General features: G+C 43.1%; 1 protein-coding gene across 1 annotated transcript; it reads right to left on the minus strand.

Annotated features, from left to right (window-relative positions):
- Positions 1 to 6,436: 6,436 nt before the first annotated feature.
- PPP2CA (protein phosphatase 2 catalytic subunit alpha) lies at positions 6,437 to 22,581 on the minus strand. Its single transcript, XM_036391687.2, has 7 exons — positions 22,289 to 22,581; positions 11,299 to 11,508; positions 10,626 to 10,799; positions 10,356 to 10,445; positions 9,888 to 10,049; positions 9,036 to 9,154; positions 6,437 to 8,284 (listed from the first exon to the last, which is right to left on the minus strand). The coding sequence occupies exons 1-7, from the start codon at positions 22,388 to 22,390 to the stop codon at positions 8,212 to 8,214; spliced, it is 930 nt and encodes a 309-aa protein (XP_036247580.1). The 5' UTR covers positions 22,391 to 22,581; the 3' UTR covers positions 6,437 to 8,211.
- Between the last annotated feature and the right edge of the window lie 1,116 nt (positions 22,582 to 23,697).

Genomic DNA, 23,697 nt, shown 5'->3' on the forward strand with positions numbered 1-23,697 from the left:
CAGCAGTGATAGCCCAGGTCCTGTGGGTCACTCAGTGTTAATGGCACAAAACCCACCCCTGGCTAAAGCTGTGAGGCAAAAACAAGATTGCTTCAAAAAGGGGGTGGCCCAATTTCAATTGTTCTGCACACAGGTAATGATTGCACTGCAAACAATCCTAAAGCTGAGCATTGCTCCCCTGAGTGCAGACAATCACACCATGTATCAGCCACGGGTAAATTACAATTTAGGGCGTTTGACCACTGAGAACATGGAGGAGGAAGGCAGCAGCTTAACACCAAAGCAAATACCTGGAAAGATTGGAGCAACTGAGCTTGATTTAACGCTTAATCAGATCCAGAAGCACCCTGACCTACATATTCACAGCATCCCTGGGCTGCAGGCACAGCCAGCTGAGCAGCCGTGCAGCTGCAGGGGAAGAGAGTTTAACGTGCTGAACGTGAAGGAGCAGCCTCCTGGACACTGCATCTGCTCCACAGCCTCATGTTCCCTTCTTGGATGTTTCTTTCCGGCAAAAATTAATGTGCCCCCCACTCTTCAGAGCACCTCACATTTCACTTTGACAGAGAAAGGGGATTTTTTTTTAGCTGCTGGAGGTGAGTTAGAGACTATGGAGATAACACACCGATTATTTTTCAATACAAATGTGATGTGGCATTGTCAAAGTCTAATGACAATCGGGCTTGAAAGAGCTCAGCTTTGCTCCATCAACAAGTTTGAAAAATCCGCAGAACTCATCCTGAATTCTCTGAGGGAGAGCAAGCCAGGGAGAGAGCCAGGTATGACCATGGGATCTGAAAAAGAACCTAATCTACATGTAGGGGAGAATGAGACTTGCTGCAAAAATCATCCTCTTTTTTTCAGGAATACAAAAGATGAAGAGCATTTTTTAAAACAAGCAGCCACATCAAGTTTGAAAATAATTGAACTGACTGGTTCAATGTAAAACCAGAAAACATCAGAATTATTCATGTGAGAGAGATGGTAGAAGGACACTGTCGAGCTCAAAAGCCTGGGCCACTGTTTTTTAAAGTAGTCTTGGAACAATGCAGCAGCAGAAGAAGAAAGTTCTTGTTCTCAGTACAAGTCTGAAAATGCTAGTTATATAAAAAGCTAATTATTGCATTTCCACTTCATCAAAATTTGTATTAAAACAGCATCCTTGAGACAGTGTCACCTTTTTACAGAAGTTGTACCCCAGCAATGCAAAATGGTGGGTGGCAGAGCCCAGCACTTGGGTGAGAATCCACCTCAGAGAATCAGAGAATCTTGAATGGTTTGGGTCAGCAGGGACCTTAGAGCTCATCCAGTTCCAACCCTCTGCTGTGGACTAGACCAGGTTGCTCAAGGTCCCATCCAGCCTGGCCTTGAGCACTTCAGGGATGGGGCAGCCACAGCTTCTCTGGGCAACCTGTGCCAGAGCCCCACCACACTCATAGGCAAGAATTTCTTCCCAATATGCAATCTAGTCCTGCCCTCTCTCAGTTTAAAGCCATTCCCCCTTGTCCTGTCACTCCAGGCCCCTGTCCCAAGGCCCCCTCCAGTTCTTTTGTAGCCCTTTTAGGCACTGGACTGAGACCTGGCCTCTCAGGTCTCTCTGGAGCTTTCTCTTCTCCAGGTGAGCACCCCCAGCTCTCCCAGCCCAGCTGCAGAGCAGAGGGGCTCCAGCCCTCAGAGCATCTCCATGGCCTCCTCTGGTCTTGTTTCAGCAGCTCCACGTCCTTCTGATGCTGGGGATCCCAGAGCTGGACACAGCATGGCAGCTGGGCATTCTGGGAGCAGAGTAGACACCAATGGACTGGCAAAAGCCAATAACCAAATCCTGTCAAGCAGCCACCAAGTGAGATTATATCAGCTTCTATTCCTTCCTCTAACAGCACTCCCATTCCCCTTATATAACAGTGGGGATTCAAGATAGCTTAAAAAACTGAAGATGAAGAGGAGGAAGACTGAAAATAGAAATACCTACCTCAAACCTATTTGCAGCACCTATTTCCTAATCTCACCCTTACTCCACCTCCCCATATTTAAACAGTGATTTTTGTACTAGTTCTGCCCTGGCATCCTCTGAAATCATCGGGAGCACTGTGGAGGAGCCAAGCCTGGATCCTCTGGCTGCTGAGGGCAAGGGTCACCTGTAGGGGGATAGAATATAAGAAAATAAAGAGTGTAGAAAGTAATCTTACCCCTAAGGCATTGCAGCTGGGCCAATTATCAAAGATTAGGAGCAGGCCTGACTTTAACCGGCCGCAGCTGTAACCCATGAGAAGAAGAGTGCTATAAAAGAGTGGGGTGGCCCCTTAAGAAGGGAACTGGAGTCATTTAGCCTGCTTTGTGAAGAAGAAAGAGTCAGTGCTCTGAGGAGATGCCCACGAGAAACACCAAGAAGGTTTGGAACTTTTGTGATAGGAGACAACAGCATGGAACCCTGCGATGGGATGACAAGAGTCACCCACCTGCAGCCCGTTAGAGGGAGTCACAGCAGCCTTGCCCACGGCAGAGCGGCTCCCGGGCCGGGCGGGTCACGGCGGCCGGTGCCGGGGCAGCGCCACGCGGTGGCGCCGGGGCTCGCTCCGAGGGACGGGAGCCTCAGCGAGCTCAGCCCCGCAGAGATGCGCTCCCGGGCATTCCCGGGAAAATGGAAAGCGCAGACTTTCTGTGGGTGGCCTTGAGAACGACCTTCAGTGGTACCGTATAAAACTGTAAAAATCCTTGCTATAAACACAAGGGGAAGGGAACTGGGTTAGCTTTACAGGGCTGCCTGGCACTGGTCTCCAACGCTGGAGCCGTTCAAAGTCCAAAAAGCAGATTCTGGGCTGGTTCTGACGCCACAGATGATAATGAGCAGTTGCTTTGAGGTTTCAAAGTCCATGGGAATAAATACAGTGTGTTTCAGAAGTCAGCATTTTTAAATGCATTTTAAACATTTCCAAAAGAGATTCCAGGGGAGAAAGGGACAGTCCAATAACGTTTCGAGATGGCTGAGCTAAAGCTGGATAAACTCATGACCAGACAATCAGAACCCATCACCAGCCTTTCTCTCTCCCGGGAGGCTGTGGCACCCCCTCCTCTGGGATTGTCCCTGCTCCAGCAGCAGCCGGCTGTGTTCTCTTCCCCGAGGACAAACACAGCCGTGGAAAAGGAGCAGAGCTGCCTGAAAAGTGGGTCAAGCGTGGAATGAAACACCCACCATAGGATACTCCCAGGCAGGGCTTCTCCAGCCGTGTGCTCCCCTCCCCTGCCCCCCATTCTCCTTATAAAATAAAGAAGCAGAATAGAGCAGCCATCATTGCTGACTCCTGCACTGATGGCCACGATAAAGGTTTTCTCAGCAAGGTTTAGGGTTAGGCTGGCTGTAAGGGGGTGTTTTCTCAAACTCCTGAAAAATAAAGACAGTTGGGAGCCAGGCTAAAGCCTTTCAGCCCAATCAATCATGCAATTATCAATGTAAACACGACACTCCTCTTTTACAGTTCAGCACTTTTGGTTTTAAATGCATAATCTGGAAAACAGCTTATAGATTTATTGAAATTAAAAAACAAACTAACTAAAGCAACAAAAACAAACCAAAATAACCTAGCCTCAAAAAACCCAGATGTATGTGGGGGAATCTACTGAGGAAGATGTATACAGAAGTCAAGACAACCAAAAGCAAAGATTTAGTTTAATTTATACAACCTTGTGCAATGATATGAGTAGATGCAAAATGGAGTGTTCTCCTCAAAATCACTTTCCTGCCAAGTTCTCATGGAGGATGCTCACCCTGATCATGCTGCTCCTCCTCCAATTAGCAGTCCCAGGTACTATTAGCAACTAATGTTTTATACATTATTTATACCAGCAGCAATCATTTTAGTCTCCATCCCAAAGTTCTTTTCACCAGAGAGTAATTAAGAGATCAGTAGTTCAACTCATCTTAAAGAGTAAAGCTTTTAAGCTCCAGCACAGGTTTTAAAGGGCTAAAACTTGCAGCACTGCTTAGTTTAAAACCAAAAGTGTTGTTTCAGCCTTTTTTCCCTGTCCATATGCCAAAGCGCTCTGGTCCTTTGCTCAAGAAAGCAGCCTGCCTTTATTCCTATCCAAAAGGAGTAAAGCCAAATGAATTAGAGCACCAAAATAACTTTTTGTAAAACCACAGAAGGCTGACTCATGAACTGCTGACTCTGCAGGGCTTTGTTGGTGTGTTCATGGGTACTGAAAGATTTCTATGCAGTTCAGTCTGATTTTCAGGTAACACTTTACCTGTTTCCAGCCTTCTCCCAGAAGAACTTGCAGAACACCAATACTCTGTGTCATGACTGCTGTAGCACACAGAAGGCACCCAATGCCTTCTACGAGGCTTCAAAAATCACTGCTTGCAGACATTTCGCTCCAAAGATCCAAGCTCATCCAAACCATGAGTACTGTTGCCAAAAAACAGAACACGTAAAAAGCCATTTCTCAGGCAAAATTTGCTCTAACCTACACGGCAACCCTTAAAATACATTAAGAGTTTCCAGGAGTGCTCTGCATCCAGACAAAACAAGCAGCAATTAAAGCAATAAATGAGTGTGGAACAGGTGCATAAGGAGGTAATCAGAGTGGAGGCACACCTTCAACTCACTGAATTTGGAGCAGCATTTAAGTTGAAATTCAAAATTGTGATCACACTTGCATCTTACAACCATTTTTCTTGAATGAGTACTTATTTTTCAGCCCCCTCTCAAGGTCATAGCTCCTCCAAGAGCAGAAACTGCACTCCAGTATTGCTAAGGAAAAGAATGTGCTTATTGAACTATGAAAAAAGGCCCAAAATAAACCCAGCACTCTCATAGCAGTTTGGTTTTGTCTTGTACAGGAGGAAATCCTTTAAGAGTCAGGATAAATTTTTAAATTGTCAGAGCAGAGACTTGTCCCAAGGTCCTTAGACACAATTGGTTTCTAAAAAGGACTCGGTGCTTCAGTTTACTACTATAAAAATCAAAATAAATCCCATGGAACATGGATTGGTAGGTATTGGCACCTCTCAGCAGTTTTTTGTCACTAGAGGAGCTTTTGACAGGAACTGGACCAAGACAGAGGCAGGTGAAATGTCACAGCTTCCATTGGCAGGATGTCCCCTCACCACCTTTTTCCCAGAGCAGAATTTGTTCTGTTACCAGACACCTGGGGAAGGAGATAACGCTCTCTCTGCACTCTCCCACACATCCAGGATCCTGCCAGGGTATGATCAGAAGACCTAAACGAGGTAACACTGCCCAAGCACTTGGGACAGAGATACTGAGTGTGTACAGCAGCATCAGCAGCTAAAACAATCCAGAACGAGCCCCAGGTGAGAGTCACAGACATTGATTACCTTGGACAAACATCCACCTGCAACAACAGCTTGGGCAGCAATGGAGCAGGGACAGGGGCAGCAGCCAGCCCCAAACTCCAGGGATCTGTGAAGGGGGGGCCATAAGTAGAGGAACAAAGCCCAGGGTGGAATGAGGCAGAAGGAAGGTGTAGAAAGAGGGTGAAGGGGGAAGAAAATCTGGTAAATCTACACACCTCTGTATGTATATAATATATCTTTTGTCTCTTGTTTTTGATTTAATGGGCCCTTAGTTCAGGACAGGCCTGCAGCAGTTTAGGGTGCTCACTTTGATATATGGCCAATGACTTATGCAAAATGAAATCTGGAAAGCTTAAAACCCTCCTCCTTTGTCCACCAATAGTCTCCTGGCTCTATTCAAGCTCAAGAGAGAAGAAAGGAAGAGAAAGAACAGCTCATGGAAAAGTGTAATTTCATTCCCAATTGCCTTCTGATAACCAAACCCCAATGTCAGCCCTCCCCACCTCCCCTCCACACCTAGTTCTTAGATGTGACATTCCCACTTCAACATTGAACCACCACAACACAGGAGTTCCAGCTGTGCCTCCAGTTTGTATTGCATGGCAGGCATTGTGGAGATGGAAGGAATTACCAGTGATCTCCAAAACCTGCTCATTTCTCTGCAGCCAGCATGGTCACAGGGATGAGGAAGTTTTCTGCAGGTACCAATCAGCTACCACTAAATCAAATCCCAGTTATCTTTGTTTCTTCTCTTGCATCTTCTAAACATGAGTTCAGCTGGTTAGTGCTCCATCACAGCAACTTATTTTTTCTTCACAATGTGGTTTTTGCACTGGAATCTTCACACAGACCATCACAACATAATTATAGAGGAAAGCACAAAAACTGGAGTGACTCCAACATTGTCCATGGACTTTACTAACCATTTGGATTTGTGTACAGAAACTGAAGCAAGGAAAGGACTGCTCCCTGCCAGAGCAGATGAGTCACACCAATTAAAGCAACAAGGAAAGCAGAAAATAGGGCAAAGTCATTCCTCCTGAAGGAATGGTGTCAATGAAAGCACAAAGTCTCATCTACACAAACACAGAGAAAGACAAGCGACAGGAATGGAACGTGAACTACTCTCAGCAAAGGATTTTTTTAATAGTGATCAAAGCAAAAGCTCCCAATATACTAAAAAAAGTCACTTCAGATGCACTTATTTTTAGCATGCACTTCTTCCTGTAAGAGATCAAACTACAGCACTGAGGTCTCCAGGAGCCACTTGGAACCCAACCTACAGGACAAAGCTCAAATTTTGCTGAAGGAAAAGCAACAACTTGAGCCTTTTTGAAAGAGAATTAAGTAATGCTTGATGAAATGCAGCATCTTCTTTGCAAGTTAAAGAATTAAGTGGTCCTCCAGCTTTTCAGAAAATCACGTGTAGGACTAGACCTCCAGGTGAGTTGGACATTGGCAAAACTTCTGTGTGTTCCCTTAGAAACAAGCAGTTTAAAAAACAAGCCTCCATGTTATTACAGAATCTACATTGTGCCCAAGAAACTTAAAGTCTCAAACAATATGAATATTAAGAGACCTTCTACTAAGTCAACAGCCAGGTACATCATTTAGATGTACCCAAGAAGTTTCACACACAAGCCTTAAGAAGGCATAACATTTGAATTTCTGCTTTGAACCAAATAATCAAATTTGGGTTCAAATTTTGAAGAAGTTAGTAGAAAGGAAATACTTAAACAGAAGTTAACATAAACCACATACCACTGTTTTTCAGAATGGAAGCCTGGGCAAATACACGTAGCACTAAACTTCAAGTTGTTTCCTTTAATATTTACAAAACTGGTTTTATTCTTAGTTTTTCAGAAAAATGGTTTTAAGTATTAGCACCTACATTGTAAATGACTCAAACTTAGATTTACACTTGAAATAAAGCCACAACGCAATCAGTTAAGTGAACTTATATTCTTCCATTTCTGAGTATTTCAGTAGAGCACCAAGAGGGAAAGAGCAACATGTGAGTAACCAGCAAGTGAGACACAGACCCAGGCACCTTCCTGGGACAGGATTCAGAAGGTCAGAGTTTTCCAGCACACTCCAAATGACCTCAGTTTTAGTTATTTATAAGGTGGAAATTTCTATGCAAGTTTATAAAACCCATCCAGTTACATGTTAGTTTATTAAACCACAGTTGACCTGAGATGCAATTAGAATTTTGACATTTTTCCATACTTAGTTCACAAGTTTATTATGAAAAACACTGCAGCTCTGTCCTGCAGTAACATTGTTTTACAGAAAAAAACAGTTCTGTTCAAAGTAATTCACTATCCTTGGACAATTACAAGGGACAATATGGTAGGGCAGAGTGGAAAAGGGAACTGAGTGCAGACAAAAAAAAAAATCAATACAATTAAATTAAACAGTATTCCCTGAAAATAAAACAAACAAACAGTTTCAGAACAAATATGAGGCCTTGGTACTTATTTTAAAAATGTTCTTTAAGCTTCAATGATTGTTTGCTGCTACCCTTATCTACAGTCATGCTGAATAAAGCTATAGCTAAATGGAAAGTTAAATGTATTCACGAGGTGTTAATGTCTACATCTTATTATTTGCAGTCTCTCAGAGAAAGCAAAAGTAACTACAAATAGCGCTATGCCAGAAACTGGTTTCTTGACCAACAATGTTGCTTCAGCATGCAATGAACTGGTTCATTCTAAAGTGGTCACAGTTGTTGATGACAAGAGGCTTTGTATTGAATATGGCACGGCTTTTGGTCCATGTGAAAACAAAGTTTGAATGTTAAATATTTTCTGACACTTTGGAGTTACTGTTGCTCTTCCCATTTTCTTTAGGTCAACATATGGTTCATGGCAATACTGTACAGGTCTAAAATCTCTTTACAGGAAGTAGTCTGGGGTGCGACGAGTAACATGCGGTTCACCTCTGCGCGGTGCCGGGTCAAACTGCAAACTGAGAGCACAGACAGCAGTGAGAGCTCAGCCTTCACCCAGCTGTGCCCCAGCCATGAGTTAGAGAGCACTGGTTCAACACAAGTGAGCCACTGCAAGTTTTATCAACCAAGCTAAGGTTTCTAGAACTAGTGTTCTAGCTCTTCCCCTCCTGTTAGTATGTACTTTTAACCATCACATTTTAAATTCCTCTTACCATGAAGGTCTGGAGAGAAATTAATTTTAACTTTAAGACTCAAAGTGGTTGAACATTTGTTATCTATCAGAAAGTTAAAGTCTCAAATTATTACCAAAGAGGGCAGTATGCACAGTGCTTTTGCCTCATTTACTAGTAAAGTTGCTGCTGCAGTAGTTAATTAGAAATCTCATTAAAAGACCTGACACCCAACACCAGAAGAATTCAAAGGTTTCAAAAGTCTCCTGCCCAAGACTGACAGGAAGGCATTACCCTTAGATGTTACAGACTTATCCTGCTCTCAAATCACATCCCTATACAGTAAGTCATTAAAATCCAGGTAGTTATGCAAAACAAAATTGAGGAGTCTCACTTTAATCTGACAGAGAAGATCCCAACAGCAACTGTTCCAGAGGCTTGACTCCAAGACTTTAAATGTGACTAACCCAACAATTCCACACTCACTCTACCTCCCAAAAGCTTAGAGAGGGGAAAAACCCCATACTTTAATAATCCCATAATTAAATGGGATCCTCAAATCACGGGCAACATAATTCTCATTTTTAAATATACTTACAAGGAGTATTTTAGAGTGTCATCAAGTTCCATAATTGCAGCCTGGTTGCCACAACGGTAACAATAGTTTGGAGCACTGAAAATTGTTACTACATTCCGATCATGGCACCAGTTGTACCCCTGGAGAGGAAGGAAAAAATAATTCAGACAAGCAAGTTAATGTACCCCATGAAACTGCCCGACTATAAACCAACCTTTTAATGTGCACAGCCCTAAGTGGCATTTGCAGGGTTACTTTAAATAAGCTTAAGGCTGTATCTTTTTTCTCTTCTGGAGAGAAAAAGGGCAAAAAGGAATTTTGGCCTTCATAGTTTGCTTCCTACTAGCAAATATGAGCTAGGTATTAAAAAAAACAAAAAAACTACCTAGCAATATTTCTCCATTGCATTAGCATTAAATAGTTAATGGCAATACTAAAGTACACAATCCACTCTGAACCTTCAACTATGATCACCAAAACCAGAGTCCAGACATACGTTTAAAAATCTGAACTGCTAGGAACAACTAGAGACCAAGAACAAAAGCACACATCCAAGCTAAAGAAAATTACACCTCTTTTCCAAGAGACACATATTTAAAAACCTTTTTTATCTACACAGAAATCACATCTAGTACCAAAGCTTGGTTTGAGATATTGCTGTAAATTTTCAGGAAAACCACGCCAAAAAAAGGTTACTCCACTGTCAAATTCCTTTAGTAGCACATGAATACTGCCAAGGTCAAGTTTCTGGAATACTCCTAACTGGATCATCACCTGTCACAATAGCATATGCACATCTCTGACACATAGAGCATGGAATAAATGGACCAAGGACACAACCCCAAGTTTGAACACACAGGATGTCCTGCTCACCTCCATTACCAACTGATGAGCTCTTGAAACCAACGTAAGGCCATTGGCATGGTTAAAGGTTTCTGAAATATCCTGTCCAAATGTGTAACCTGCACCTCGAGGAGAAATTCCCCAGCCACCGCGATCATCTGGATCTGACCATAGCAAGTCACACATTGGACCCTGTAAGAGATGTAGATGATGTTTCAGAGGGGAAGTGCAAAGAACCAAAAGCAAACAAAACCCAAAAATACTTGCACTACCCCTGCACAACTCTTTGACACTTAATATGTTTCTTTCTTTAAGCAAGGACACGCCCCTCATTTTTCCTTTAAAAAAATCCAGAACAGATTTTTTCCAGAACAGAAGACAACAGGCCCTTTAATATTGTTAAGTTGATTTGAATTTAATTTTCAGCCTGCAAGCTTAACCCCCCCAATACATGCTGAATCATCAATCTCATTGGCTTAGAAAATTATTTTTCAGTACCTCATGGGGAACTTCCTGCAAGCGATCAAGTGCTCTGATGTGATCCAGTGTATCTATAGATGGAGAGAGGCCACCATGTAGACAAAAAATCTGCAAGAGTTAAGAAACATGAAGTTTATTTGCATTAATCAGTGCAGTTAGAACAGTTAAGAATAAATTATTATGAGAAAATCTGCATGAGATTCCTTTAAAGATGAGAACTGAAAGAATGCAATGTTGAGGTCTCCCTTTACAATAACAAACATTCAGCTTTGTCAAATGTTAACATACCTGGCCATCCACCAAGGCAGTTAGAGGCAGGTAATCAAAAAGGTCTGTAAAGTATTTCCAAACATTTGCATTTCCATATTTCCTTAAACATTCATCATAGAAGCCATAAACTTGTGTGATTTGCCTGCTTTCATGGTTCCCTCGAAGAATTGTGATACGTTCGCGGTAACGGACCTACACAGAAGAGTTTATTTTAGCACACCAATGAGCAACTCTTCCCCAGAACAGAATTTGCACTCCTCAATCCCTGCTACACATCAATAAAGCAACTAAAACCAAACCATTCTGAAGATTATATAATAACCTTTAAGGGAAAAAAGGACTCATTTATTCCAATCTTCAACCGCCAATTACTTTTGAGATTAATTACAAGTTATATTTATTATTACTAGAGGACTTCACTACACCTGTGCATTAAGCTGATCTCTCCAAGCAAATTCTTAAAGATTGCTACTTAGGCAAGTAAAAAATAAACACTCATTTTAGATAAAGCTCAGGCTTGCATCTGAACATTTTTGTAATTTTTTTAAGAAGTGAACTTAGAAAACTAAGAAAGTCAAGAAGTCAGTTTCAGTAGCTCTAATACCAATGCAGTGAAAAACATGATATTAAGTGTAGTCAGGATAGTAATGATATCTTTTATACAAGACTGTAAAGCTGAGAAGAAAGTTACCTTAAGAGCTACAAGCAATGTGACTGTTTCGACTGAATAATATCCTCTGTCAACATAGTCCCCCATAAACAAATAGTTTGTGTCTGGTGATTTGCCTCCAATTCTGAAAAGTTCCATGAGGTCGTGAAATTGTCCGTGGACATCTCCACAGACTGTGACTGGACATCGCACTTCTTGTACGTTGGATTCTTTTGTCAAAATTTCTTTAGCCTGTAAAGCAAAAAAGCACAAACTGTGAGTTTGTCTATGAAGAGCTGTTTTATTGAAAGCACACTCTACCACTTCCAACTCTGCTACCTGCTCTCTTTAGGAGCTTTTGTCCCTTCCTTCTCTGAAGCACGTGAGGGAGAAGTTTATCTTTACTTAAATGCCATTAAAACAGCATTTCACTTTATGAAACCTTGTATCAGTAATTAGTGGTTGCATGGCTGCTTTTCCTCCTTGCGGACAGTATCTGAAGCAAACCTTCAGACTTTCTACAAAAATGGTTCTGTGAAGCATAGAATAATGAACTGGAACTTTAAAAGTTTTTAAGTATTTTGAAAAATGGAATCTAAAAATCCTGCTAACATCTTACTTCCAAAAGCCCAAACTCGGACACAGCCAAAACACTCCCAATGCCTTGGCACTCACCTGTAGAAACATCTTCAACCCACCTGCAAAGGCAGGGGGTCCTGCATGAAGCAGAATGAGAACATCCACAGGTACCAGCAATTACAGAGCAGGCCATTACCTGTGCAAGTTCTCTCAACAAGTTTTGTGATTAAACACAGACTAGTAACATCAAGCTGTATCTTCATAAACCAAAACTGGCTGTTTGTAATCACCATTTTTTTCCCAAAAAATTGTGTATATTAAAGTTGTAGACAAAGGTAATTTGTATGAAGACGCATAGGCTAAATATAGCACCAGAAAGGTAATTCTGAAATAATGCAAGACAGTGGTTACAGTTTGTTCTCAGAACAGTCACCAGACACATGCCACAATGATTTGCTAAATCAAGAAGCTATTAGAAATATAAATAGTAACAAGTTTACTAGTTAGCATCTCCTAAGATTTCCCTCTTTTTCAAGCATCAATGCTCCTATTCAAAAAGGATCCCTTTTTTACCTCATTAACACAATTACAAGAAAATACATAAAAATTATATTCTATTCTATAACCCAAGTTGTCTACAAGAAAGTGGCTGACACTCCCACCCAAAAGTGGTGTCACTGTCCCACACATCATCCTGGCTGACCACCATGGTCACCACTTCAAACAGAAGCAACACCTAAGTTTAATGATGGAAACTCATGAAATTCAATGTTTCACTGCAAAGAAATGCAAAAATACAGCATGGCTAAGCACCCTGCACAACACAAAGCTTTAGATGTCACTCTGCAGACGTATTTACATAAAAGTCAGTCTCATATGACAGTTTCCACTTGCACTGTGCCCAGTACTAAAGATAGGTCATTCCTGGCTTGTGGTTGATGCTTAAAGTGCAGATGTATTTTAAGATAGCCTGACTTGAGCTAATTTTAATGCAGTGACACTCACCGGATGTTTTGAAGGTGTTTTAACAGCTTTAGCCTCTTCTAATACTCTCATACATTCAGAAGCATTAGCCAGCTTAATTCTCTTTTAGAAGGAGAACATCAGAGATGCTTACAGCACTTCAATATATATATAAAAAACCTACTCTTTAATGAGAATGGTTCTACCACTGGATTTTCTTAACACACTTGAAGCACTGCACAAAGAATGCAGCATTTATTTTTCATCAAAGGTATGCAGCGTTTGTGCTGAGAATGGCAGAGTTCTCAGCAATGGAGTTGTTGCTTCCTCAGTTTCTGAAATATTAAATCACTCAGATATGCACATGACCAAACACAGAGAAGTCAGACAGCTACTCTGATGGGAAAAGACTGTTCCAGGTCAATTTGCAGAACAGCAACCTCTGTTTAAATCCTGCAGTGGAGGAATGCTGGTGCGGGGATTCCAACATTTCCATGTTTTAAAAGCAGTTCCATGCAACACTGTGTTATGAACTGTTTAGTTAATTTACAGTAGCACATACTCAAGTGCTTAAACATTCGGCTCTATAAAAGAGCTTCAGCAAAGCTGAAGGTAGAAAAAATAACATCCTGAAAGCAAGCCACCAGCAAGCAGTCTACTATCCCCCAACTTTCATAATAAATTCCTATAAAAAGGTAAAGTAAAAAAAAGGAATTTTAATATACCATAACACAATACAAACACAAGTTGGTAAGACAACAGTACATTTAATACTACAATTTCACAATGTCAAATTGTGATCACTAATATTACTCCTGAAGTATCTGTGCTCCTGACCTTGTACTGGATCTCACACAGCAACTCCACCTGGTTCCACTCCCTCTTTTTATTGATTCTTGAAGGCGCTGCTCACTCGCCACATCACACAACTCCCTCCCCCTACCCATCCTCCTCTCCAACAAATGGACTTCCCATCAACAGCTCTCCTACGCTTGCTCAGGGAGAGGAAGCAGCAGAGCACTCTTCAGCAGAAGGCAGAAAACTCCTTGATCCAACCATCTGACAGGAGAACTAGGAAAGACACACACACATCACAGCCTGAACTTCAAACACCCTGGGACCTATTGCCACAAAGGATAATAGTGCAACAAGGCATTATTTTGACATCAACATTTTGAAACATCCAGGCTTCACTGCCTATCATCAGGACAAACAATGATAAAATTCATCATCAGATTTTCTTGAGCACCTATTAATTCTTTCGTATCTCTGCCTTTTTTCAGTTCTCAACAATTCCTCCTATTAAGATAGCCCTGAACTTCTCTACACCTCCAACACTTAATCTTTTTTACATAGTAGAATACCACCACAAGTCTAACTTCTGTGATGCAGGATACTTAAGCAAAAACTTGTTATCAACAACCTACCATATTACAGTTGTAAAACCCTCCTCTGAATCAGTTTAATTATCTTTTCAGCACTACACTCTCAGATTTCAAAATAAAGTGCAAACACATACAGAATAAGACTGCAAAGAACACATTACTTCAAGTTGATAAATGCTAATTTTACAGCCAATTACCAATGAAGTCAAAGACAAAAAACACACAGCTGTGAGACAGTTACACAAGAAGAATATAAGAACCAAGTGCAATGCTGTCATTAACACTACTGCTGAGGTGGAAAGTCACATATTTTACTCAGAACAATCTCAAAGTTCAAACAATAAGCAGTAAGTATCAAATACATTTCAGCTTAGTCATAGTGACTGGAATTCATTCTGACTTGATACTGGCTTACTCAGTCATTTCTCTGTAAAGAGAAAACTTGTAAAATCTCAAAACTTAACAAGAATAAAATCATATTGGCTTAAACATGCAAGAAAACAACCAATTTTCACTTTACTATAGAAAGAGTAGCACTGCATAAAAACTCAGCCTAGTACTTAAGAATGAAACCATTCCTGGCCTGCTGCACATCATCTAAAGGCCCAGCTGAACAGTACCAAGCTGCTTTGGTGGCTCTGTTTACAAACCACATCTCTGCAAGGTGCTGGTCTTCAAACACAAAGATCAGCTTCATTGTTTTAAGACAGTACAAGATCCAAGTGTATGAACTGCTATAGATAAGAATTTTGAAAAGATGACAAAGTCACTACCATATGATTTTCAGATCCTCAGTTTATTTAATGAGATGCACGGGTTGTATGCATGCAGATGTATCTCTTATCTCCCCTGCTCCCTCCAAATCTTTTTCTCCTATATGCAACAAATTAGGGCTCAGAGTCGAGTGCCATAAAAGCCATAATCCATCTATTTTACTTCCTCAACTCACTCTGTACTGAGGATATGCAAGCTTCCCTCATGAGCAGTGTGCATCATCAACCCTGTCTCACAGAAATAATTTCCAGTGGTCCATTTCTACAAAATCCTCTGAATTAATGTGCACCCAAATTCCTCTGTGTTTCTAGAATGTACCAGACATTTCTTAATTACTTTGACCCCTTCATAGGTCCTTACATTCTAGCATGAGCTCTGACAAGTCAGCCCAATTATCTACCATGAGAAACTCTGGGGCACATAAAAGAAAATAACAAGACCCAAACCAAAGAGTAAACATCCCTGTATCTGAATTGTAAATCAATGCTTGGAGCAGCACTATGAACCAGTCATCAAAAGATTACCTCTACTAACTCAGTAAAGAAAATACAACCATTACTTTGATTAGACAACACAGCCCCAAAGTCATGGTTGCAGATGGTAACATGTCATTCTTGGCAGACCAGAATTCACACCTGCAGCCCACCATGCTGTCTAGTAAAGTGTGTCATGAGAAGCACCCACTGTAACCAAGAAATAGTTATTTGTAGTTACCAGAAAGATATTTTGATGAGATTGAAGACTTCAGCCACACCCATAATTTCCTGTCACCAAGGTGCACAGGATGTGACTAAAGGCACAATGATCAGCTAATTGGGATGAATACTGGGTTCAGCTGTTCCAACATCATGACCTGGAAAAGGTTCCAGTTCCAAGCAAAGTCATCCATTACAGTCAGCAATTCTTCTGCAGAGTCAATGCTTTTCAATTTAAAGATTTCCCCACTCCTCACAAGGGGAGGAAAGAGATCAGGTTCAGACAAAAGATGGGCTTATTTTTTAAAGCAAAAGGTATTTTAATTTACTGACATTTTAAACAAAACTAGACAAATGAAGCCTCCAGTAACACCCTTCTGTGAAGGAGGCATGGCAGTCAGATTACACATGACACAAATGGGAAACTGATTTATGCTGAACTTCACAATCCACTAAGGAGTTCAGTGTGAATGTGTAAGTAGGAACAAAATTAAAACACAAAGCTCCCCACTGACATTTAATTATTTCGTATTCCAAAGTAAAACCAGGATTTCCATCCACATAGAAATACTAAGCAGCAAAACACACTTTTGCCAGGACAGAAGTTGATGCATCTGCTTTCTGGATTTGTGACTAGCACCTACACCTTAATTTCTAATCTCTTCTGTTCAGTGAGAAGACAGACCAGTTTAAATGGAAGATATTCGCCAACCAAAAGAGCAACCCCAATGCCAGGACTGCTGTAAGATTAAAATAAGACAACCACTTTCCTTTATTGCCTGTAAATTCTAGAAGGTCTACAAGAAAGCATCAAGTAGCAAACTGCCAAATAACCCTCCCTTCCTTTGTATTACAAAAGGACTGACACCATTCCAAACCTTGATAGTCCCCTCAACATTTCCATCTGAAAAGTTCAGTAGCATTCTTGCCCTCAGAGGCAAATCTGGAAGAAGGGGAAAGGCTGTTCATCAATCAGTAGTTGACAAGAGCAGTGAGGATAGGAAGAGGGTCTTCTGAAAGAACTCAGTGCCATTATTTTCATTCATACAAAAGATCTTAGTATCTTTAAATTGAAGAAAACAATCTAGGAAAAACTTATTTAAAAAACATAAGGCAAATAACTCAGGAACCCTTATGCCTTCCTTGTCTCATGGGAGCTCCAAGGAACACAGCAATGACAGCAATGCAGGAAGCTGACCACTTATAGGGATGTTTTTCAGTCCTCCCTATAGAACAAGCTGTATTCATTTTGAATCATTCACTTTTTTTAAAAAATAAATAGGCTAAACCTATTCTCAAACTAGTTATGCCTGATATCAACAAGTCAGAAAGTTCTCAACCCTTTTGTTCCAGTAACTCCAACACAGCTTGGCACAGTCATGCTACAGGTCAGGACACCAGTTGGAGGATGGCATGTCAAACGTCAAGGAAACAGTTTAGAACCAACCAGCAAACTAGAAACACCTGAACTGGAAGGCATGTTCAAAATATTCAGCAGAAATATTGGAGACCTACTGAGTAACTGAGCTCTAGTATTCACTCCTTAATTAGGAATGAACTTTTTCCAGCGTAATATTCTCTACCTGAAAGAAAATAACAACAGCATTACTGAATACAGTGTAGTGTTCAAGGGTCCCTAAGCAAGAGTGAAAATTCAGTCCCTACCCCTGTGATTCCCTTCACACAGATCTCTGTACGAGGTCAGACACAACCAGACAGGTTTGGGTTTTGTGCTGGGGAAGGCAACCCAGGTGAGTGACTGGAAATGGCTCGGAAGCAATCACAGAGCAGCACTGTCATCACATCTGAGGAGGGAACAGCCTCAGCACAGGTAGATCTGGAAGAGGACATCAGTCCTGCAGCCTTGTCCATATCTTCAGCCTCAAACTGGCGGAACTCAAGCAGGAACTTGCTCTGACTTAGGAGTGCTTCCTGCTGTTAGCTTAAACTATGCCCAGAACAACACAAGTATCTTTCACTCCTACTTGATCACAACTAATACTGCAAGTAAAAAGCAAAAACCAAAGCCGAACATCTCACTGTCAGCACAACTCAATTTTTACAGAATTTACTAGAATTGAAAAAAAAAACAAACCCAGAAATCTGCTGATGGTAGAATCACTGGCACATTCAAGACTAAATTTTTATATGCACATCAAAATGTTGTATGTGAATCCAGACAAGGTGAGAAGGCTGGCTAGGTTGACTCTCCAATTGTTTTTCTCTCCTTCTGTTTTTCATTATCAACCGTAACAAAAAAAAAAAAAAAAAAAAAAAAAAGAACAAACAAAAAAACAAACCACCACAGAAAAAAAACCCCACAACAAATCAGAACACTGGGCATCAAACGATTTTTTTTTAAGTGTACAAGAATAATCTAAAACACAGTCATTTAAATGTTAGAGAGACAAAAGGTGTAAGTACACGGCCCCATCAGTGACTTGATCCCTAGGTATGTTCAAGAGAGCAGCAAAGGAGCCCTGAACCACCCTCTGGTCTCCCAGGGCCCCTGTAACAGCTGCTGAGGGGCCCTCCCGCCATTGGCAGCAGCGTTCCCTTGCTACAGAATCCAGTCTCTAGTGCACTGGCACGGCAGAACTGCAACGCTGCACATTCCTCCTGTGCCAGGGGGCAGAGGAACACAGAACCTGCCCAACGCACAGCCCACCACACAGGGCACACCATACTCTCACCACCGGGGAATTCTGTTGGGGCAGGTTTCTTGGCTGACAGCAAGTTCAGACAGAACATTAATGTTCACAATCATCTTAGTCTGAAGAATAGTTAGTTATACATGATGGATATGGGAATGCAAAAGCTAGCTAATGGAAAAGGCCTTGCAAATGCAGCTGGAAACAGTTTAAAACATCCACTTCTGGCCAAAATAATCAGCTAAGAAAGGGAACTCCTGAACAGAACGGAATGTAGGAAGCAGAAGGGGACATGTGCCTCTGTCTGAAAAAGAGGTTGGACAGACAGCTCAGCTTAAAACACAGGAGTGAGATCCACAGAACATGTAAGTTTGATGTATTACAGGAACTGAACTTTGCACAGGCTTTTCTGACCCAAAAGAAAGCTTCATCAGAAATGTCCGCTCAGAATTAAGTCACTCAACATAAGCTAAATGAGTTTGCATAACTCATAAAGCTGCAGTGGGTAACCTCTGGTTACAGAGCATCCAATTTGGAAGATCAGATGTTAAAATGAAAATTCTACAACAGGAAACAAAAATAGAAAAATACACCATAAACAAGGTACATACCAGAGAACAGTACAGAACAGGCCCAGAAACAGATTTACACTAAAAAACTAGCAATAGTGACAAATCAAAAAGCAAATGTAACCAACATCATTGTTACAGATCAAAAACTGCAGGAGTCAAACCTTGAATCAAGGTTTCTTGAATGCCTTTACCAGCATCAGCCCTTCACTTAGTGCTGCTAGCCAAAATATATTAAACTATCTGTTCAAAGGTATTTCACTAGCAATTCAAGAACCCTGAAACGCTTTACACAGTATATATGACCAAATAGTCTTCCCTCTCTCCAAAAACTGGAGATGCCACACTCAAACTCACTAAATTACAGAGTAGTGTTTTTGAGGGAGTGGCTCTGACACCTCTGCCTGCACCTGCACTAGATACTTTCTGCAATAACCAAAGCAAACTCTATCCAAAAATTCACCTCATTCCTTTGTGCAGTTTTAGACTGTCATCCCACCTTCCTGAGCAATGTGCCACACCCCCAGTTCCTGTGATAAAGGGCATCTACACACAGAGGAGACAAGACCATTTCCCTCCACTGCCACAATGTATGGGAAAGAAACTAAACCAGCATCCTTCCATTCAAAATGGCCAGTGGAAAAACTCTCACCTGGCAATAAAGGACTTCCTTTCAACTCTGCCAATAAACAATTCAGCACTAACAGGACAAACACAGCTGACATGTACCAGTAACTGGACTGGGTATATTTTGATCACTTCTTTGGAACTTGCACTTCTCAAATGCTGAAGCAAAGCACAATCGGTCACTCAACTGATGGAGCATTAAACACACAGCACGTACCAAGCCTAGAATAATTTAACTGCCACTCAGAGGCTGATTATTTCAAATCATTTGTGAAAGTATAATGTATTATTCATGGTTACAAATTACTCCTAGACTTCGAAGATGTTTCTGCCCAGTTCCCACCACCACCATCACCCAGCTAACCAGGCTCACTGAAGGACACGCCAAGAAAGTAACTGGGATGCACAAATGGCCACACAATTGTCATGTTCATAAAAACCTGTTGAGTTCTTCAGGTATCAATAGTGAAATACAAGAGAGCCCTTAGGCTTATTCTTATTAGACAGGCACCAGTCTGCAAACATGAAGCCCCAGCAGATCAAGAAATACTCGTCAGGGAGATCATCCAATCAAACAGTGTTATCAGGAAAAGCCCTTAATTTTTTAAATTGTTTATTTTAACTAGCCCTAGCTGCAATTCAATGTGGTGAAGAACAACAATTTATACCTAGTAGGGTCTTTATCTGTCCTTTGAAACAATAGCTGCATTTGACCATGTCCTTAAGCTAATCATGATGTGATTACATCCACAAAACTACTTGAACAGTCCAAACAAAGAACAACCCAGTGAGGTTAATGAAAGTCAGTGCTGGGAACATGGAAACCCATTAAAGCAATTGCTGTCCCTCAGCACAAAGGTGCAGAGCTGAGCTCTCACCCCACTTCCATGAACACAGCAGAGACACAAAGATGGAAAACTCAGAGTTCAAGGGCCTATTTCCAATTCCTTCCATCAGCAAGCATGAAGAAACTGAACTACTCTTAGCAGAAAGTCCAAGTAAATCCACCTGTAGCTATCAGCAACAAATCAACTTTCCCTAACATCAGCAGCCCTGCGGCTGAACTCTGCACAGTGCTGACCACACACCCATCACACACAACTGTCACCCCACCCAGAGCTCCCCCAGAGCCAACCCAGCCAACATGAAGGCTGCTGCTAAATAATACTGTGATTGGCAGTTTTCCACATTCTCATGGTCTCCCATCTCAACACACGGTAGTCAGATATGAAGTCTTTTCTTTTTCCCTTTACCATTATCTTGGTGATGAGCATTACACATTTATCCATAAATACAGCTCATTTCTATTCTTCAGTGGGAAAAAATGAAAATGTCATCTTGTGCAACACTGATGACTGGGACTGTATCTTCTGTAAGGAACTTCTAGTGGTATGCCTGCTTCTCACGGAACCAAAACCCCCAGTACATTGAAAGCTTTTTGTACATTATACATCCCGCACGATCCTGCAAGTTACCATACAGCCCCACAAAATGGGGCCATATGCACCCACTCCTGTGGGATTCAGGACTCAGCACCCACCAGTTCATAAACGATGGCAAGTGAAATACTTGCCTCTCACATAAAGCACTACAAGGAAGAAGCTGGACCGCCGTCATTGGAGAGGCACATGGAAATAGCCAGGCGGTGACATTGCCACTTGCTTGCAACAGCCTTTAAAATACACAGCCTGGATCAAATGGAAACAGTGTTGAGTTGCTGGAATACAAGTGAACTAAATATCTGTTCTGGAGCAAGAGCCAGTCTGGCCAAAATCACTGCAAGTTCTTTATTAAGTTCATAGACAGTCCTCTCAAAAAATTGCTTCCAAAACAACCTGATCCAGTATTTGAGAGCGCGAGTCCTATTTTAAAATATTCTAGGGACTTTCGGTGGCAAGTACATAGGCTTCTTTAGAAGCCAGTACACCCATAACTTCATGTATTCCTTAATATCCAGTTCCCAAAAAATTCACAAATATTTCATCTTTCAGTCTAGAAATACATAAAACCACCAGAAAACTGAAAAAGAAAAAACCAAAACAAAAAGTCACTACCACCAACAACCCTCAGCTATGGGGTTACATCCAGAATTAGAATTCAACTGGAAAATGCCTCTGGATGCCACCGGAACAAAATTTTCCTGAATTTCCAAAACACAATCTGTCCTTGGTTGGCTTTACAACCTTTCTATGCTATGAATGTCTCAATCAACACATTGCCCTGTAATATCCATGTCTCAAACCAACATCATAAAAATATGGAGTTATATAGGGTCTCGATTGTTTATTCTGTGAATTTCGTGAAACCCAGAACCTTACTGAGAGAAACCAAAGCCCCAAAGCTAATTTACCCTTCAATTGGTTATAAACGTGTCTGCGCTTATTCATATCATGAAAAATACAAGAAATAAATCAAAGCAGCAGCTCTTTACCGCGTGTGATTTCCAAGCACCTACCATAAGCTTTTCTTTTCATTATAATAACTCACGCTTTGGGGGGCTGATTTAACATTTTAACCGGGGGGGGTCTCTCGGGGGTCTCTCCCGAGGATCCATCGCGGCCGCGGCGCCATTTTAGGAGGCGCTGAGCAGGCGGGAGGCGGAGCCGAGGCTCCAGCACAGCCGAGGGGCCGCGGCTCGCCTGGCCCCGGCTCCCGGCCCGCTCCCCCCGCCGGGCCGCGCCAAGCCCCCGGCCCGCCCGAGGCCCCGCGCCCGCCCGGCCGAGCGGCACCGCCCCCGCCAGCAGCGCTCTGCCCGGCCCCGCCGCCTCCCGCAGCCCCTCGCTCCTCACCTTCTCGCAGAGGCTCTTCACCTGCCCCTCGGACAGCTGCTTGCACTCGTTGAGCTGCTCCACCCACTGGTCGAGCTCCTTGGTGAAGACCTTCTCCTCCATCCCGCTCTCCCCCTCCTCCTCACCGGCTGCTGCTGCCGCACCGCCCCGCGGGCCCCTGCGATCCGCGCTCCCCACAGCGGCGGCGGCCGCGACGCGTCAGGGCGGGCGGGCAGGCGGGCGCGGGGAGAGGGCGGCCCGGGGCACTCCGGCTGCGGCAGCGCTGCCGCTCCTCGCTCCGCACCGTGTAATGGCCGCCGCTGCTGACGTCACCGCCCCGGCCCCACCGCGGGGAGGGGGACGCCGCGGGAGCCGAGGGCGCGTGCGCGGCGCTCGGGCGGGGCCGCGAGTGCGCTCTGAGGGGAGGGGGCGGGTGAGGGCAGCCAGCGCGCCCGCCTGTCTGCCCCGGGAGCGGGGGGTGGTTGTGCTCCCTCCCGGTCCTCCTTCCCGGGTCTGCTCCTGAGCCCTGGGGGCTGGCGCTCTCCCATGGAGGGGTCCGTTTGACGGGCGTGGCGCAGCCCCGCCCGGTCGCAGCCGTAAGGCGGGAACCAGGGCACTGCCGTGAGGGGTGGCCGGCCTGGCGGTGCCGGCCTCTCCTGTGCCCGGCTGCTGAGCGCCGGCTCCTCGCGGGACACAGGCTGGGCAGGGTCCTCGCCTGCTAAGCGCCTGCTGCGGGCTCGGGAGACGATGTTTGCGAGGGCTTTGTGCGGCTCCGCAGTGTTTGTGGTTCTCCCTGCAGTTAATGCATATCGGTATCCCCGAGGCGGGTGCCAAGAGGCTGGTGCCGGGGTCTTTGCAGTGACAGGACGAGGAGCACTCGCCGTAAACTAAAACACACAAAGTTCCACCTCCACACGAGAAAGAACTTTATATTGTGGGTAGTAACGCACTGGAACCGGCTGCCCAGGGAGGGCATGGAGTTTTCCTCTCTGGCGGCTTTCAGAACCCCTCTGGACACGTCCCTGTGTCATTGCTCAGGTGGCCCGGCCCTGGCCGGCCGATGGGTCGGGCTGGGGATCTCAGAGCTCCATTCCAAACCCGAACAATTCTGTGATACTGAGGTCCTGAGCTCGGTTACCGTGTCTGTCAGAGAAAAGGGAAGTGGGGGGCGCTTGCTGGTGTTGGGTACTTTGAAATAAAGCTTTTCAGCTCTAAATCATGGGCATTAAACACTATCTTAATTGTACCACCAAGGCACCAGGCAGTGCTTAGGTTAAAAAGGCTGTGTTGGATTTCTTTAAACAATTTATACTGAACGAGTTCGTAGAAGTCCAGAGTTTATTATGACCTTTTTAGACAGTAATGCATGAAGAGCAGTGTAAGTGTTCAGTAAAGGAAATTACTGGTGGACCTTTCAGGAAACTTTCAGG

Source organism: Molothrus ater, chromosome 15 (genome assembly GCF_012460135.2).
Source record: "Molothrus ater isolate BHLD 08-10-18 breed brown headed cowbird chromosome 15, BPBGC_Mater_1.1, whole genome shotgun sequence".
In the NCBI taxonomy this organism is placed as follows: domain Eukaryota; kingdom Metazoa; phylum Chordata; class Aves; order Passeriformes; family Icteridae; genus Molothrus; species Molothrus ater.

Excerpts from the sequence above, each read along its gene's own strand:
- PPP2CA (XM_036391687.2), bottom strand. The coding sequence starts at position 22,390 with ATGGAGGAGAAGGTCTTCACCAAGGAGCTCGACCAGTGGGTGGAGCAG. Across the intron at positions 10,800-11,298 it reads CATTGCTTGTAGCTCTTAAG|GTCCGTTACCGCGAACGTAT; the intron begins GTAACTTTCTTC and ends TCTTCTGTGTAG. Across the intron at positions 9,155-9,887 it reads CTCATCAGTTGGTAATGGAG|GGGTACAACTGGTGCCATGA; the intron begins GTGAGCAGGACA and ends CTTCCTCTCCAG.